This window comes from Excalfactoria chinensis, unplaced genomic scaffold (genome assembly GCF_039878825.1).
Source record: "Excalfactoria chinensis isolate bCotChi1 unplaced genomic scaffold, bCotChi1.hap2 Scaffold_399, whole genome shotgun sequence".
Lineage (NCBI taxonomy): Eukaryota > Metazoa > Chordata > Aves > Galliformes > Phasianidae > Excalfactoria > Excalfactoria chinensis.
The window spans coordinates 7,283-23,168 of record NW_027315687.1 but is presented as its reverse complement, the minus strand read 5'-3'; the positions used below and the strand labels follow the sequence as shown (position 1 = coordinate 23,168).

Sequence of the window (15,886 nt, the reverse complement as noted above, 5' to 3'; positions counted from 1 at the left end):
CGCCCCCTTTAGGCCACGCCCCCTCTTTAAGACTCTGCCCCTTTAAGACACGCCCCCTCCTTAGCCACGCCCCCACCTTAAGCACCGCCCCCCTTTGAGCCACGCCCCCTCTTTCAAGCCACGCCCCCTCTATAAGACTCGGCTCCTTTAAGCCACGCCCCCTTTAAGACACGCCCCTTTAGGCCAAGCCCCCTTTAAGACACGCCCCCTCTTTAAGCCACGCCTCTTTAAGCCACGCCTCCTTTAAGCCACGCCCCCTCTATAAGACTCGGCCCCTTTAAAACACGCCCCTTTAAGCCACGCCCCCTCCATAAGCCACGCCCCCTTTAAAGCCACGCCCCTCCCTAGACCACGCCCCCTCTTTAAGCCACCCCCTCCTCAAGCCACGCCCACCTTTAAGATACGTCCCCTTTAAGACACGGCCCCTTTAAGTCATCGCCCTTTTAAGACATCGCCCTTTTAAGACATTGCCCATTTAAGACACGCTCCCCTCCATAAGACGCGGCCCCTTTAAGAACCCACAAGCCCCGCCCACTCACCCTTTAAGCCCCGCCCCCACGAAGCCCCGCCCACTCACGGCGCAAAACCGGAAGTTCCCCACCCTCAAACCTGATTGGACGAGAGGCAGCCGGAAGCCACGCCCCTTCACCCCTCCCTCAGACCACGCCCACGCGCGAGCTTCGACCAATAGGAAACAACCGCACGCGAAGCCACGCCCCCCTCACAAAGCTCCGTCAATCCCTATTGGCTGCTTCACATCTTAAGCCCCGCCCCCGGAAGTGAGCCAAATCACGGCGCGGTCGCAACACGCACGGAGCCGGAAGTGACGTCGCTTCCGGTTTCCGGTTCTCTTCCGGGTACGATGGACCCCGAGTTTGACGATGTTGTGGCGCCCGAGGACCTGATGGTGAGGCCACGCCCCCCGCTTCCTATTGGCTCCTCCCTCCTTTTGGCCACGCCCACCCCATAGAGACCCATAGGAACCCCATAGGGACCCATAGAGACCCATAGGGACCCATAGAGACCCATAGAGACCCATAGGGACCCATAGGGACCCCATAGAGACCCCATAGACCCCATAGAGACCCCATAGGGACCCATAGGGACCCATAGAGACCCATAGGGACCCATAGAGACCCATAGGGACCCATAGACCCCCATAGAGACCCATAGGGACCCATAGGGACCCCATAGGGACCCATAGGGACCCCATAGGGACCCCATAGAGACACATAGAGACCCATAGGGACCCATAGAGAATCATAGGGACCCATAGCAACCCACTGTGCCCCATAGCAACCCATAGGGTCCCATAGGGCTCCATAACGACCCATAGGGACCCATAGAGACCCATAGCCACCCATAAGGACCCATAGAGACCCATAGCGACCCATAGCAACCCACTGCGCTCCATAGCAACCCATAGGGTCCCATAGCAGCTCATAGGAACTCATAGAGACCCATAGAGACCTATAGCCTCCCATAGAGACCCATAGTGACCCATAGCAACCCACTGTGCCCCATAGCAACCCATAGGGATCCCATAGGGACCCATAGGGACCCATAGAGACCCATAGGGAACCATAGCGACCCATAGAGACCCATAGCGACCCATAGGGACCCATAGGGCTCCATAGAGCCCCATAAGGACCCATAGGGACCCATAGAGACTCATAGCGACCCATAGAGACCCATATAGACCATAGAGACCCATAGAGGCCCCATAGAGACACATAGGGCCCCATAGCAACCCACTGCGCCCCATAGCAACCCATAGGGACCCATAGCAGCCCATTGCAACCCCGTAGGGACCCATAGCAACCCATAGGACCCCATAGCGACCCATAGGGATCCATAGGGACCCATAGCAACCCGCTGTGCCCCATAGCAACCCATAGGGACCCTTAGCAGCCGATAGCAACCCATAGGGACCCCTAGCAACCCATAGGGACCCATAGAGACCCATAGAGACCCATAGGGACCCCATAGAGACCCATAGGGACCCATAGGGATCCCATAGGGACTCATAGCAACCCATAGAGACCCCATAGAGACCTATAGAGACCCATAGGGATCTATAGAGACCCATAGAGACCCATAGAGACCCATAGAGACCCATAGGGACCCGTCTATAGGGCTCTATGGGTGTCTATGGGGCAGCTATGGGTCTCTATGGGGTCTCTATGGGTCTCTATGTGTGTCTATGGGGTCACGCCCCCACTTTAGGCCATGCCCCCCGGCCTTGATTGACAGCCGCATGTCCCCCTGCAGGCCCTGGAGCGGCGCTATACCCTGCAGTGCCAGCAGGGGGCACTACAGCGACCCATAGGGACCCATAGAGACCCATAGGGACCCATAGAGACCCATAGAGACCCATAGAGACACATAGAGACCCCATAGAGACACATAGAGACCCATAGAGACCCCATAGAAACCCATAGAGACCCATAGGGACCCATAGAGACACATAGAGACCCATAGAAACCCATAGAGACCCATAGGGACCCATAGAGACCCATAGGGACCCATAGCGACGCATAGGGACCCATAGGGACCCCATAGAGACCCATAGAGACACATAGAGACCCCATAGAGACACATAGAGACCCATAGGGACCCATTGAGACCCATAGGGACCCATAGGGACACATAGTGACCCACTGTGCTCCATAGGGACCCATAGCGACCTATAGGGACCCATAGCGACCCATAGGGACCCATAGAGACCCATAGGGACCCATAGGGACCCATAGAGACCCATAGGGATCCATAGAGACCCATAGCGACCCATAGCGATCTATAGAGGCCCATATGGACCCATAGGGACCCATAGCACCCCCTATCCCATGTAACACCCCCTATCGCATATAACCTCCCATATAACACCCCCTATAACCCCCCCTATCCCATACAACACCCCATATAACCCCCCCATCCCATATAACACCCCATACAACACCCCCTATCCCATATAACCCCCATATAACCCCCCATATCCCATATAACCCCCCATATAACCCCCCATATCCCATATAACACCCCATATAACACCCCATATCCCATATAACACCCCATATGACACCCCCTACCCCATATGAAACCCCATATAACCCCCCATATAACACCCCATATCCCATATAACACCCCCTATCCCATATAACACCCCATATAACCCCCCATATCCCCTATAACACCCCATATAACACCCCATATAACCCACATATCCCATATAACCCCCCATATAACCCCCCATATCCCATATAACCCCCCATATAACCCCCCGTATCCCATATAACACCCCCATCCCATATAACACCTCATATAACATTTCATATCCCATATAATACCCCATATAACCCCCCATATCCCATATAACACCCCATATAACCCTTCCTCTCCCATATAACACCCCATTAGACCCCGCCCCCAGCCCCCTTGATTGACAGCTGTGTCCCCCTGCAGGCCCTGGAGCGTTGCTATACCCTGCAGTGCCAGCAGGGGGCGCCGTCGCGCCGCTGCCGCTTCGAGTACGGCTGGGGGCTGCTGAGGAGCCGCTACAGCGCCGACATACGGAAGGGGGTGGCCATCTTCAGAGGTGGGCGGGGCTTAGCGGGGAGACCGACCAATGGGAGGGCGGGATTGGGGGTTGTGGGCGGGGCTAAAAGGAATCAGGCCAATGGGATTAAGGATTGGGGTTGTGGGCGGGGCTTGAAGGGCTTAGGGTTGTGGGCGGGGCTTGGAGGAGGGATTGGGCGGGGCTAAAGGGATTTGGACCAATGGGATTAAGGCTTGGGGTTGTGGGCGGGGCTTGAAGGGGGTGTGTGTTTATAGGGATCCAATGGGAGAGGAGGGAGGGATTGTGGGAGGGGCTATAAGGATACGGACCAATGGGAGACGGGATTGGGGGTTGTGGGAGGGGCTTAAAGGATATGGACCAATGGGAGACAGGATTGAGGGTTGTGGGAGGGGCTTGAAGGGGGGATTTCAGCCATGGGTTGTGGGAGGGGCTTAAAGGAATTGGACCAATGGGAGGAGGGATGGGGCGGGGCTTAAAGGGAGTCGGACCAATGGGAGACGGGATTGGGATTGTGGGAAGGGCTTGAAGGGCTTGGGGTTGTGGGAGGGGCTAAAAGGAATCGGACCAATGGGAGGAGAGATAGGGCGGGGCTAAAAGCATACGGACCAATGGGAGGCGGGATTGGGGTTGTGGGCGGGGCTTGAAGGTTATGGACCAATGGGAGGAGAGATTGGGGTTGTGGGCGGGGCTTGAAGGGGCTTGAAGTTGTGGGAGGGGCTTGAAGGAACTGGACCAATGGGATTAAGGCTTTGGGTTGTGGGAGGAGCTTGAAGGATATGGACCAATGGGAAGAGGGATTGGGGGTTGTGGGCGGGGCTTGAAGGGCTTGGGGTTGTGGGAGGGGCTTAAGGGGGATTCGGACCAATGGGAGGCGGGATGGGGCGGGGCTTAAAGGGATTCGGACCAATGGGATTAAGGATTGGGGTTGTGGGCGGGGCTTGAAGGGCTTGGGGTTGTGGGAGGGGCTTGAAGGATATGGACCAATGGGAGGAGGGATGGGGCGGGGCTAAAGGGATTCGGACCAATGGGAGACGGGATTGGGGGTTGTGGGCGGGGCTTGAAGGGCTTGGGGTTGTGGGAGGGGCTAAAAGGAATTGGGCCAATGGGAGACGGGGTTGGGGTTGTGGGAGGGGCTTAAAGGGCTTGTGGTTGTGGGAGGGGCTTGGAGGTTATGGACCAATGGGAGGCGGGATTGGGGTTGTGGGAGGGGCTTGAAGCATATGGACCAATGGGAGGAGGGATTGGGGGTTGTGGGAGGGGCTTAAAGGGCTTGGGGTTGTGGGCGGGGCTTGGAGGAGGGAGGGGCTAAAAGGAATCGGACCAATGGGAGGAGGGATGGGGCGGGGCTTAAAGGGATTCGGACCAATGGGAGACGGGATTGGGGTTGTGGGAGGGGCTTAAGGGGAGTCAGACCAATCAGAGTTGGGCTTGGGGTAGCCCCATAGGCCCCATAGACCCCATTGACCCCATAGACCCCATTAACCCTATTGACCTTATTGCCCCCATAGGCCCCATTGACCCCATTGATCCCATTGACCCCATAGACCCCATTGACCCCATTGATCCCATTTCCCCCCATAGCCCCCATGGACCCCATAGACCCCATTAACCCTATTGACCCCCTTGACCCCATAGCCCCCATAGACCCCATAGACCCCATTAACCCCATAGACCCCATTGAGCCCATTGATCCCATTGACCCCATAAGCCCTATTGAGCCCCCATTGCCCCCATTGACCCTATAGACCCCCATTGACCCCATAGCCCCCATGGACCCCATAGACCCCATTAACCCTATTGACCCCCTTGACCCCATTGCCCCTATAAACCCCATTGACCCCATTGAGCCCATTGATCCCATTGACCCCATAAGCCCTATTGAGCCCCCATTGCCCCCATTGACCCTATAGACCCCCATTGACCCCATAGCCCCCATGGACCCCATAGACCCCATTAACCCTATTGACCCCCTTGACCCCATTGCCCCTATAAACCCCATTGACCCCATTGAGCCCATTGATCCCATTGACCCCATAAGCCCTATTGAGCCCCCATTGCCCCCATTGACCCTATAGACCCCCATTGACCCCATAGCCCCCATGGACCCCATAGACCCCATTAACCCTATTGACCCCCTTGACCCCATTGCCCCTATAAACCCCATTGACCCCATTGATCCCATTGACCCCATAGACCCCATTGACCCCATAGACCCCATTGATCCCATTGATCCCATTGATCCCATTGCCCCCATTGATCCCATTGCCCCCAATGCCCCCATTGACCCCATAAGCCCTATTGAGCCCCCATTGCCCCCATTGACCCTATAGACCCCCATTGACCCCATAGCCCCCATAAACCCCATAGACCCCATTAACCCCATTGACCCCACTGACCCCATAGACCCCATTGACCCCATTGACCCCATTGACCCCACTGACCCCATAGACCCCATAGACCCCATTGACCCCATAGCCCCCATAACCCCCATTGTCCCCATTAACCCCATTGACCCCATAGACTCCATTGACCCCATTGACCCCATTGACCCCATAGAGCTGATGGCCGACAGTGCCCCAGAGGAGCGCCGTGATTACGTCTATTACCTCGCAGTGGGCAACTACCGCCTGAAGGTGAGGTCACGTGACCCCCCCATTGACCCCACAGACCCCCATAGACCCCCATTGATCCCATAGACCTCCATTGATCCCATAGACCTCCATTGACCCCATAGACCTCCATTGACCCCATTGACACCATTGATCCCATTGACCTCATAGACCCCCATTGATCCCATTGACCCATTGGCCCCATTGACCCCATAGACCCCATTGACCCCATAGACCTTCATTGATCCCATTGACCCCATTGATCCCATAGCCCCCATTGACCCCATTGCCCCCATTGACCCCAATAACGTCCTCAGTGTCCCCATTGACCCCAATGTCCCCATTGACCCCATTGACGCCATTGACCCCATAGACCCCATTGACCCCATTGCCCCCATTGACCCCCATAGCCCCCATTGACCCCAATAACGTCCTCAGTGTCCCCATCGACCCCATTGATCCCAATGTCCCCTTTGACCCCATTGATCCCATTGACCCCATTGACTCCATTGACCCCAATATTGTCCCTATTAACCCTATTGCCCCCATAGCCCTCATTGACCCCATAGACCCCATTGACCCCATAGGCCCCACTGACCCCAATAACCTCCTCAATGTCCCCATTGAACCCAATAATGACCCCAATGTCCCCATTGACCCCATTGACACACATTGACCCCATTGCCCCTATTGACTACACTGACCCCATTGACCCCATTGACCCCATAGACCCCATAGACCCCATTAAACCCAATTGCCCCCATTGACCCCATAGACCCCATTGACCCCATTGACCCCATTGCCCCCATTGACCCCATTGACCCCATTGACACCCATTGACCCCATTGACACCCATTGAACCCATTGACCCCCATTGATCCCATTGACCTCATAGACCTCCATTGACCCCATTGACTCCATAGACCCCATTGACCCCATAGACCCCATTGACACCCATTGAGCCCATTGCCCCCAATGCCCCCATTGACCCCATTGTCCTCAATGACCCCATTGACCCCATTGACCCCATTGACCCCATTGATCCCATTGACCTCATAGACCTCCATTGATCCCATTGACCCCATTGACTCCATAGACCCCATAGACCCCATAGACTCCATAGACCCCATTGACCCCATTGACCCCACTGACCCCACAGACCCCATTAAACCCAATTGCCCCCATTGACCCCATTGACCTCATAGACTTCCATTGATCCCATTGACCCCATTGACTCCATTGAACCCATTGACCCCAATGTCCCCATTGACCCTATTAACCCCCATTGACCCCATTGCCCTCATTGACCCCATTGACACCCATTGACCCCATTGACCCCATTGATCCCCATAGACCCCATTGACCCCATTGTCCCCATTGCCCCCATTGACCCCATTGACCCCATTGACACCCATTGACCCCATTGACACCCATTGAACCCATTGACCCCCATTGATCCCATTGACCTCATAGACCTCCATTGACCCCATTGACTCCATAGACCCCATTGACCCCATAGACCCCATTGACACCCATTGAGCCCATTGCCCCCAATGCCCCCATTGACCCCATTGTCCTCAATGACCCCATTGACCCCATTGACCCCATTGACCCCATTGATCCCATTGACCTCATAGACCTCCATTGATCCCATAGACCCCATTGACTCCATTGACCCCATAGACCCCATTGGCCCCACTGACACCCATAGACCCCATTGACCCCATTGATCCCATAGACCCCAATGTCCCCATTGACCCCATAGACCCCATTGACCCCACTGACCCCATTGACCCCATTGACCCCATTGACCCCAATGTCCCCATTGACCCCATAGACCTCCATTGGCCCCACTGACCCCATTGACTCCATTGACCCCAATGTCCCCATTGACCCCATTGACCCCATTGCCCCCATTGACCCCATTGATCCCCATAGACCCCATTGACCCCATTGCCCCCATTGACCCCATTGCCCCCATTGACCCCATTGACACCCATTGACCCCATAGACCCCATTGCCCCCATTGACCCCATTGACCCCATTGACCCCATAGACCCCATTGACTCCATAGACCCCATAGACCCCATTGACCCCATTGCCCCCATTGCCCCCATTGACCCCATTGACCCCATTGACCCCATTGACCTTTAGGAGTATGAGGAGGCCTTGAAGTACGTGGGGGCGCTGCTACAGGCCGAGCCGGGCAACACACAAGGACTGAGGCTGCAACAGCTGGTCAGGGAACGCATGCATCGAGGTGAGACCCATAGCGACCCATAGCGACCCATAGCGACCCATAGCGACCCATAGGGACCCATAGGGACCCATAGGGACCGATAGGGACCCATAGGGACCCCATAGAGACCCATAGGGACTCATAGGGACCCATAGGGACCCATAGAGACCCATAGGGACCCATAGGGACCCATAGAGACCCATAGAGACCCATAGGGACCCATAGAGACCCATAGAGACCCATAGAGACCCCATAGGGACCCATAGAGACCCATAGAGACCCATAGGGACCCATAGAGACCCATAGAGACCTATAGGAACCCATAGAGACCCATAGCGACCCATAGCGACCCATAGGGAGCCATAGAGACCCATAGGGACCCATAGAGACCCATAGAGACCCATAGAGACCCATATGGACCCATAGAGACCCATAGAGACCCATAGAGACCCATAGGGACCCATAGAGACCCATAGGGACCCATAGGGACCCATAGAGACCAATAGGAAGCCATAGGGACCCATAGAGACCCATAGCGACCCATAGAGACCCATAGAGACCCCATAGAGACCCCATAGGGACCCATAGAGACCCATAGGGACCCATAGGGACCCATAGGGACCCATAGAGACCCATATGGACCCATAGAGACCCCATAGAGACCCCATAGGGACCCATAGAGACCCATAGAGACCCATAGAGACCCCATAGGGACCCATAGAGACCCATAGAGACCCCATAGAGACCCATAGAGACCAATAGGAAGCCATAGGGACCCATAGGGACCCATAGGGACCCATAGCGACCCATAGGGACCCATAGAGACCCATAGGGAGCCATAGAGACCCATAGCGACCCATAGAGACCCATAGGGACCGATAGAGACCTATAGCGACACATAGGGACCCATAGGGACCCATAGGGACGCATAGAGACCCCATAGTGACCCATAGCGACCCATAGAGACCCATAGTGACCCATAGAGACCCCATAGAGACCCATAGGGACCCATAGGGACCCATAGGGACCCATAGAGACCCATATGGACCCATAGAGACCCATAGAGACCCCATAGGGACCCATAGAGACCCATAGAGACCCCATAGAGACCCATAGAGACCAATAGGAAGCCATAGGGACCCATAGGGACCCATAGGGACCCATAGAGACCCATAGAGACCCATAGGGACCCATAGAGACCAATAGGAAGCCATAGGGACCCATAGAGACCCATAGCGACCCATAGAGACCCATAGAGACCCCATAGAGACCCCATAGGGACCCATAGAGACCCATAGGGACCCATAGGGACTCATAGAGACCCATAGAGACCCATAGTGACCCATAGAGACCCATAGTGACCCATAGAGACCCATAGGGACCCATAGAGACCCATAGAGACCAATAGGAAGCCATAGAGACCCATAGAGACCCATAGCGACCCATAGGGACCCATAGAGACCCATAGCGACCCATAGGGACCCATAGAGACCCATAGGGAGCCATAGAGACCCATAGCGACCCATAGAGACCCATAGGGACCGATAGAGACCTATAGCGACACATAGGGACCCATAGGGACCCATAGGGACCCATAGAGACCCCATAGTGACCCATAGCGACCCATAGAGACCCATAGTGACCCATAGAGACCCCATAGAGACCCATAGGGACCCATAGGGACCCATAGGGACCCATAGAGACCCATATGGACCCATAGAGACCCCATAGAGACCCCATAGGGACCCATAGAGACCCATAGAGACCCATAGAGACCCCATAGGGACCCATAGAGACCCATAGAGACCCCATAGAGACCCATAGAGACCAATAGGAAGCCATAGGGACCCATAGGGACCCATAGAGACCCATAGAGACCCCATAGAGACCCATAGAGACCAATAGGAAGCCATAGGGACCCATAGGGACCCATAGGGACCCATAGAGACCCATAGAGACCCATATGGACCCATAGAGACCCATAGGGACCCATAGAGACCCATAGAGACCCATAGAGACCCATAGGGACCCATAGAGACCCATAGGGACCCATAGGGACCCATAGAGACCAATAGGAAGCCATAGGCACCCATAGAGACCCATAGCGACCCATAGAGACCCATAGAGACCCCATAGAGACCCCATAGGGACCCATAGAGACCCATAGGGACCCATAGGGACTCATAGAGACCCATAGAGACCCATCGAGACCCATAGAGACCTATAGGGACCCATAACGACCCCATAGAGACCCATAGAGACCCACTGAGACCCATAGGGACCCATAGAGCCACATAGGGACACATAGTGACCTATAGGGACCCATATGGACCCATAGAGACCCACTGTGCCCCATAGCGCCCCATGGGGCACCCTGGGGTGCTGTTGTGTCCCCATTACTCACTGTGACTCCTGTGTGTCTCTTTGTCCCCATTGACCCCATTGACCCTATTAACCCCATTGATCCCATTGACCCTATTAACCCCATTGACCCATTGACCCCATTGACCCCATTAACCCCCATTGACCCCATTAACCCCATTGACCCCATTGAATCCATTGACCCAATTGATCCCATTGACCCCATAACCCCATTGACCCCATGGACCCTATTGACCCCATCGACCCCATTGCCCCCATTGACCCCCATTCACCCCATTCACCCCATTGACTCCATTGATCCCATCGGCCCTATTCACCCCCATTGCCCCCATTGACCCTATTCATCCCCATTGACCCCATTGACCCCATTAACCCCCATTGACCCTATTAACCCCATTGATCCCATTGGCCCTATTAACCCCATTGACCTTATTAACCCCATTGACCCCATTGACCCCATTAACCCCATTGACCCCATTGACCCCATTGACCCCATTGACCCCATTGAATCCATTGTCCCACATTGACCCCATTGACCCCATTGAATCCATTGACCCAATTGACCCCATTGACCCCATTGACCCTATTAACCCCCATTGACCACATTGACCCTATTAACCCCATTGACCCCATTGACCCTATTAACCCCATTGACCCCATGGACCCTATTCACCCCCATTGACCCTACTAACCCCCATTGACCCCACTGATCCCATTGACCCTATTAACCCCCATTGACCCCATTGACCCTATTAACCCCATTGATCCCATGAACCCTATTAACCCCCATTGACCCTATTCATCCCCATTGACCCTATTTACCCCATTGACCCTATTCATCCCCATTGACCCCATTAACCCCCATTGACCCCATTGACCCTATTCACCCCCATTGCCCCCATTGACCCTATTAACCCTTATTGCCCCCATTGACCCTATTCACCACCATTGACCCCATTGCCCCCATTGCCCCCATTGACCCCATTGACCCCATTAACCCCCATTGACCCCATTGACCCAATTAACCCCCATTGACCCCATTGACCCCATTGATCCCATTGACCCCATTGACCCCATTGACCCTATTAACCCTTATTGACCCCATTGCCCCCATTGACCCCATTGACCCCATTGATCCCATTGACCCCATTGACCCCATTGACCCCAGATGGGATGCTGGGTGCCGCCATAGTTGGGGGGGTGGCTTTGGGGGTCGCCGGCCTGGCCGGCCTTTTAGGGTTCGCCATCTCCCGTGCCCGTCATTAATGTCACCTTGACCCCAATGGGACCCTAATGGCCCCATTGACCCCAATGGGACCCCAGTGGGACCCTAATGGCCCCATTGACCCCCATTGACCCCAGTGGGACCCTAATGGCCCCATTGACCCCAATGGGACCCCAGTGGGACCCTAATGGCCCCATTGACCCCCATTGACCCCAATGGGACCCCAATGACCCTATTGACCCCCATTGACCCCAATGGGACCCCAATGGGACCCTAATGGCCTTATTGACCCCCATTGACACCAGTGGGACCCCAATGAGACCCCAATGGGACCCCAATGGCCCCATTGACCCCCATTGACCCCAATGGGACCCCAATGGGACCCCAATGGCCCCATTGACCCCCATTGACCCCAATGGGACCCCAATGGGACCCCAATGAGACCCCAATGGCCCCATTGACCCCCATTGACCCTAATGGGACCCCAATAGGACCCTAATGGCCCCATTGACCCCCATTGACCCTAATGGGACCCTAATGGGACCCCCATGGCCCCATTGACCCTAATGGGACCCCAATGGGACCCCCATGGCCCCATTGACCCCCATTGACCCCAATGGGACCCCAATAGGACCCCAATGAGACCCCAATGGCCCCATTGACCCCCATTGACCCCAATGGGAACCCAATGAGACCCTAATGGGACCCCAATGGGACACCAATGACCCCATTGACCCCAATTGGACCTCAATGGGACCCTAATGGCTCCATTGACCCCCATTGACCCCCATTGACCCCAATGGGACCCCAATGGGACCCTAATGGGACCCCAACCCAACCCCATTGCCCCTAATGTCCCCAGCCTGGTGCCAAGTCCCCAACCCCAATGCCCCCATTGACCCCAATGACCCCCATTGACCCCATTGACCCCATAGACCCCATAACTCCATTGACCCCCATCGATCCCATTGACCCCAATGGGACCACATTGATCCCATTGACCCCATTGACCCCATTAACTCCATTGATCCCATTGTCCCCATTGACCCCATTGTCCCCATTGACCCCATTAACTCCATTGACCCCATTGACTCCATTGATCCCATTGTCCCCATTGACCCCATTGTCCCCATTGACCCCATTGACCCCATTGTCCCCATTGACCCCCATTGACCCCATTGACCCTATTGTCCCCATTGACCCCCATTGATCCCATTGACCCCATTGACTCCATTGACCCCCATTGACCCCATTGACCCCATTAACTCCATTGACCCCATTGACCCCATAGACCCCATAACCCCATTGACCCCCATTGATCCCATTGACCCCCATTGACCCCATTGTCCCCATCGATCCCATTGACCCCCATTGACTCCATTGACCCCATTGTCCCCATTGACCCCCATTGATCCCATTGACCCCATTGACTCCATTGACCCCATTGACCCCTATCGATCCCATTGACCCCCATTGACCCCAATGGGACCACATTGATCCCATTGACCCCATTGACCCCATTAACTCCATTAACCCCATTGACCCCATTGTCCCCATTGACCCCATAACCCTCATTGTCCCCATTGACCCCCATTGATCCCATTGACCCCATTGACCCCATAGACCCCATTGACCCCATAGACCCCCCTGTCCCTATATCCCCCCCCTCCCCCTCTATCCCCATTGGCTGCCAACGCGATGGCGACAACGTGGGGGACGACAAGATGGCGGCAGCGACCGCGAGGCAAGATGGCGGCCACAGGAAGGGGGTGGTGACAAGATGGCGACGTGACGGTGACAATATCACGATATAATGGTGACAATGTCGCGATATAATGGTGACAAGATGGCGGCAATATCACGATATATTGGTGACAATATCACGATATAATGGTAACAATGTCACGATATGATGGTGACAAGATGGCGGCAATGTCGCGATATGATGGTGACAATATGGCGACACAATGGTGATAATATCACGATATAATGGTGACAATGTCACGATATAATGGTGACAAGATGGCGGCAATATCACGATATATTGGTGTCAATATCACGATATGATGGTGACAATATGGCGACACGATGGTGGTAATATCACGATATAATGGTGACAAGATGGCGGCAATGTCGCGATATGATGGTGACAATATGGCGACATGATGGTGATAATATCACGATATAATGGTGACAATATCACGATATAATGGTGATAATATCGCGATATAATGGTGACAAGATGGCGGCAATGTCATGATATGATGGTGACAATATGGCGACACAATGGTGATAATATCACGATATAATGGTGACAAGATGGCGACATGATGGTGGCAATATCACGATATGATGCTGATAATATCACGATATAATGGTGACAATATCACGATATAATGGTGACAAGATGGCGGCAATGTCACGATATGATGGTGACAAGATGGCGACACAATGGTGATAATATCACGATATAATGGTGTCAATATCACGATATAATGGTGACAATATCACGATATAATGGTGACAATATCATGATATAATGGTGACAATATGGCGACATGATGGTGATAATATCACGATATAATGGTGACAATGTCGCGATATAATGGTGACAAGATGGCGGCAATGTCACGATATATTGGTGTCAATATCACGATATGATGGTGACAATATGGCGACACGATGGTGATAATATCACGATATAATGGTGACAAGATGGCGGCAGTGTCACGATATGATGGTGACAAGATGGCTGCCCTTTGGGGACAAAATGGCTGCCGTATGGAAACAAGATGGCGGCGCTCTGGGGCCAAGATGGCTGCTCTATGGGGCCAAGATGGCTGCCTTATGAGGACAAGATGGCTGCCCTATGGAAACAACATGGCTGCCCTATGGGGACAAGATGGCTGCCTGATGGAAACAAGATGGCGGTTCAATGGGGCCAAGATGGCTGCCCTATGGGGCCAAGATGGCTGCCTGATGGAAACAAGATGGCGGTTCAATGGGGCCAAGATGGCTGCCCTATGGGGCCAAGATGGCTGCCTGATGGAAACAAGATGGCGGTTCTATGGGGTCAAGATGGCTGCCCTATGGGGTCAAGATGGTTGACTTATGGGGACAAGATGGCTGCCCTATGGAAACAAGATGGCTGCCTTATGGGGGCAAGATGGCTGCCCTATGGAGCCAAGATGGCGGCTCTATGGGGCCAAGATGGCTGCCCTATGGGGCCAACATGACTGCCTTATGGGGCCAAGATGGCTGCCCTATGGGGCCAACATGACTGCCTTATGGGGCCAAGATGGCTGCCCTATGGGGCCAACATGGCTGCCCTATGGGGACAAGATGGCTGCCCTATGGGGCCAAGATGGCTGCCTTATGGGGTCAAGATGGCTGCCCTATGGGGCCAAGATGGCGGCCCTAATAAAGCCAATGGTGTCGCTGTCCCTTTAAGGTCCCTTTAAGGTCCCAGAGCGGCCGTCAACAGGAAGAGGAAGTGACGTCATCAGGAAGGAGGGGGGGGGAAGTGACGTCAATAGGGAGGGGGAGGAAGTGACGTCATCAGGAAATGGCGGAAGGGGGGGGGGGGGATGGGGATGGGGACCCCATAGAGGGGATTGTCGACACACGGAGCCCATAGAAACACATAGAGACCCATAGGGACCCATAGGGACCCATAGGGACCCATAGAGAACCATAGGGACCCATAGAGACCCATAGGGACACATAGAGACCCATAGAGACCCATAGGGACCCATAGAGAACCATAGGGACCCATAGAGACCCATAGAGACCCATAGAGACCCATAGGGACACATAGGGACCCATAGAGACCCCATAGGGACACATAGAGACCC

General features: G+C 54.6%; 1 protein-coding gene across 3 annotated transcripts; it reads left to right on the top strand.

Annotated features, from left to right (window-relative positions):
* Nucleotides 1-798: 798 nt before the first annotated feature.
* Nucleotides 799-15,188, top strand: FIS1 (fission, mitochondrial 1). Of its 3 annotated transcripts, none has more exons than XR_011906209.1 (6): nucleotides 799-907; nucleotides 3,463-3,595; nucleotides 6,134-6,210; nucleotides 8,341-8,446; nucleotides 11,976-13,856; nucleotides 13,956-15,188. XR_011906209.1 is itself a non-coding variant. In XM_072360909.1 (6 exons), the coding sequence occupies exons 1-5, from the start codon at nucleotides 863-865 to the stop codon at nucleotides 12,071-12,073; spliced, it is 459 nt and encodes a 152-aa protein (XP_072217010.1). In that variant the 5' UTR covers nucleotides 799-862; the 3' UTR covers nucleotides 12,074-12,117; nucleotides 12,548-12,584. The 3 variants fall into 3 exon arrangements, 1 of the variants encoding a protein (XP_072217010.1); XR_011906210.1 differs by having other exon boundaries at nucleotides 14,154-15,187; XM_072360909.1 differs by lacking the exon at nucleotides 13,956-15,188 and having other exon boundaries at nucleotides 11,976-12,117; nucleotides 12,548-12,584.
* Nucleotides 15,189-15,886: the final 698 nt, after the last annotated feature.

Bases quoted from the DNA above. Each gene is read 5' to 3' on its own strand.
- FIS1 (XM_072360909.1), top strand. From the start codon at position 863: ATGGACCCCGAGTTTGACGATGTTGTGGCGCCCGAGGACCTGATG. The intron at 908-3,462 runs GTGAGGCCACGC...GTCCCCCTGCAG, and splicing joins TGGCGCCCGAGGACCTGATG to GCCCTGGAGCGTTGCTATAC. The intron at 8,447-11,975 runs GTGAGACCCATA...CATTGACCCCAG, and splicing joins CAGGGAACGCATGCATCGAG to ATGGGATGCTGGGTGCCGCC.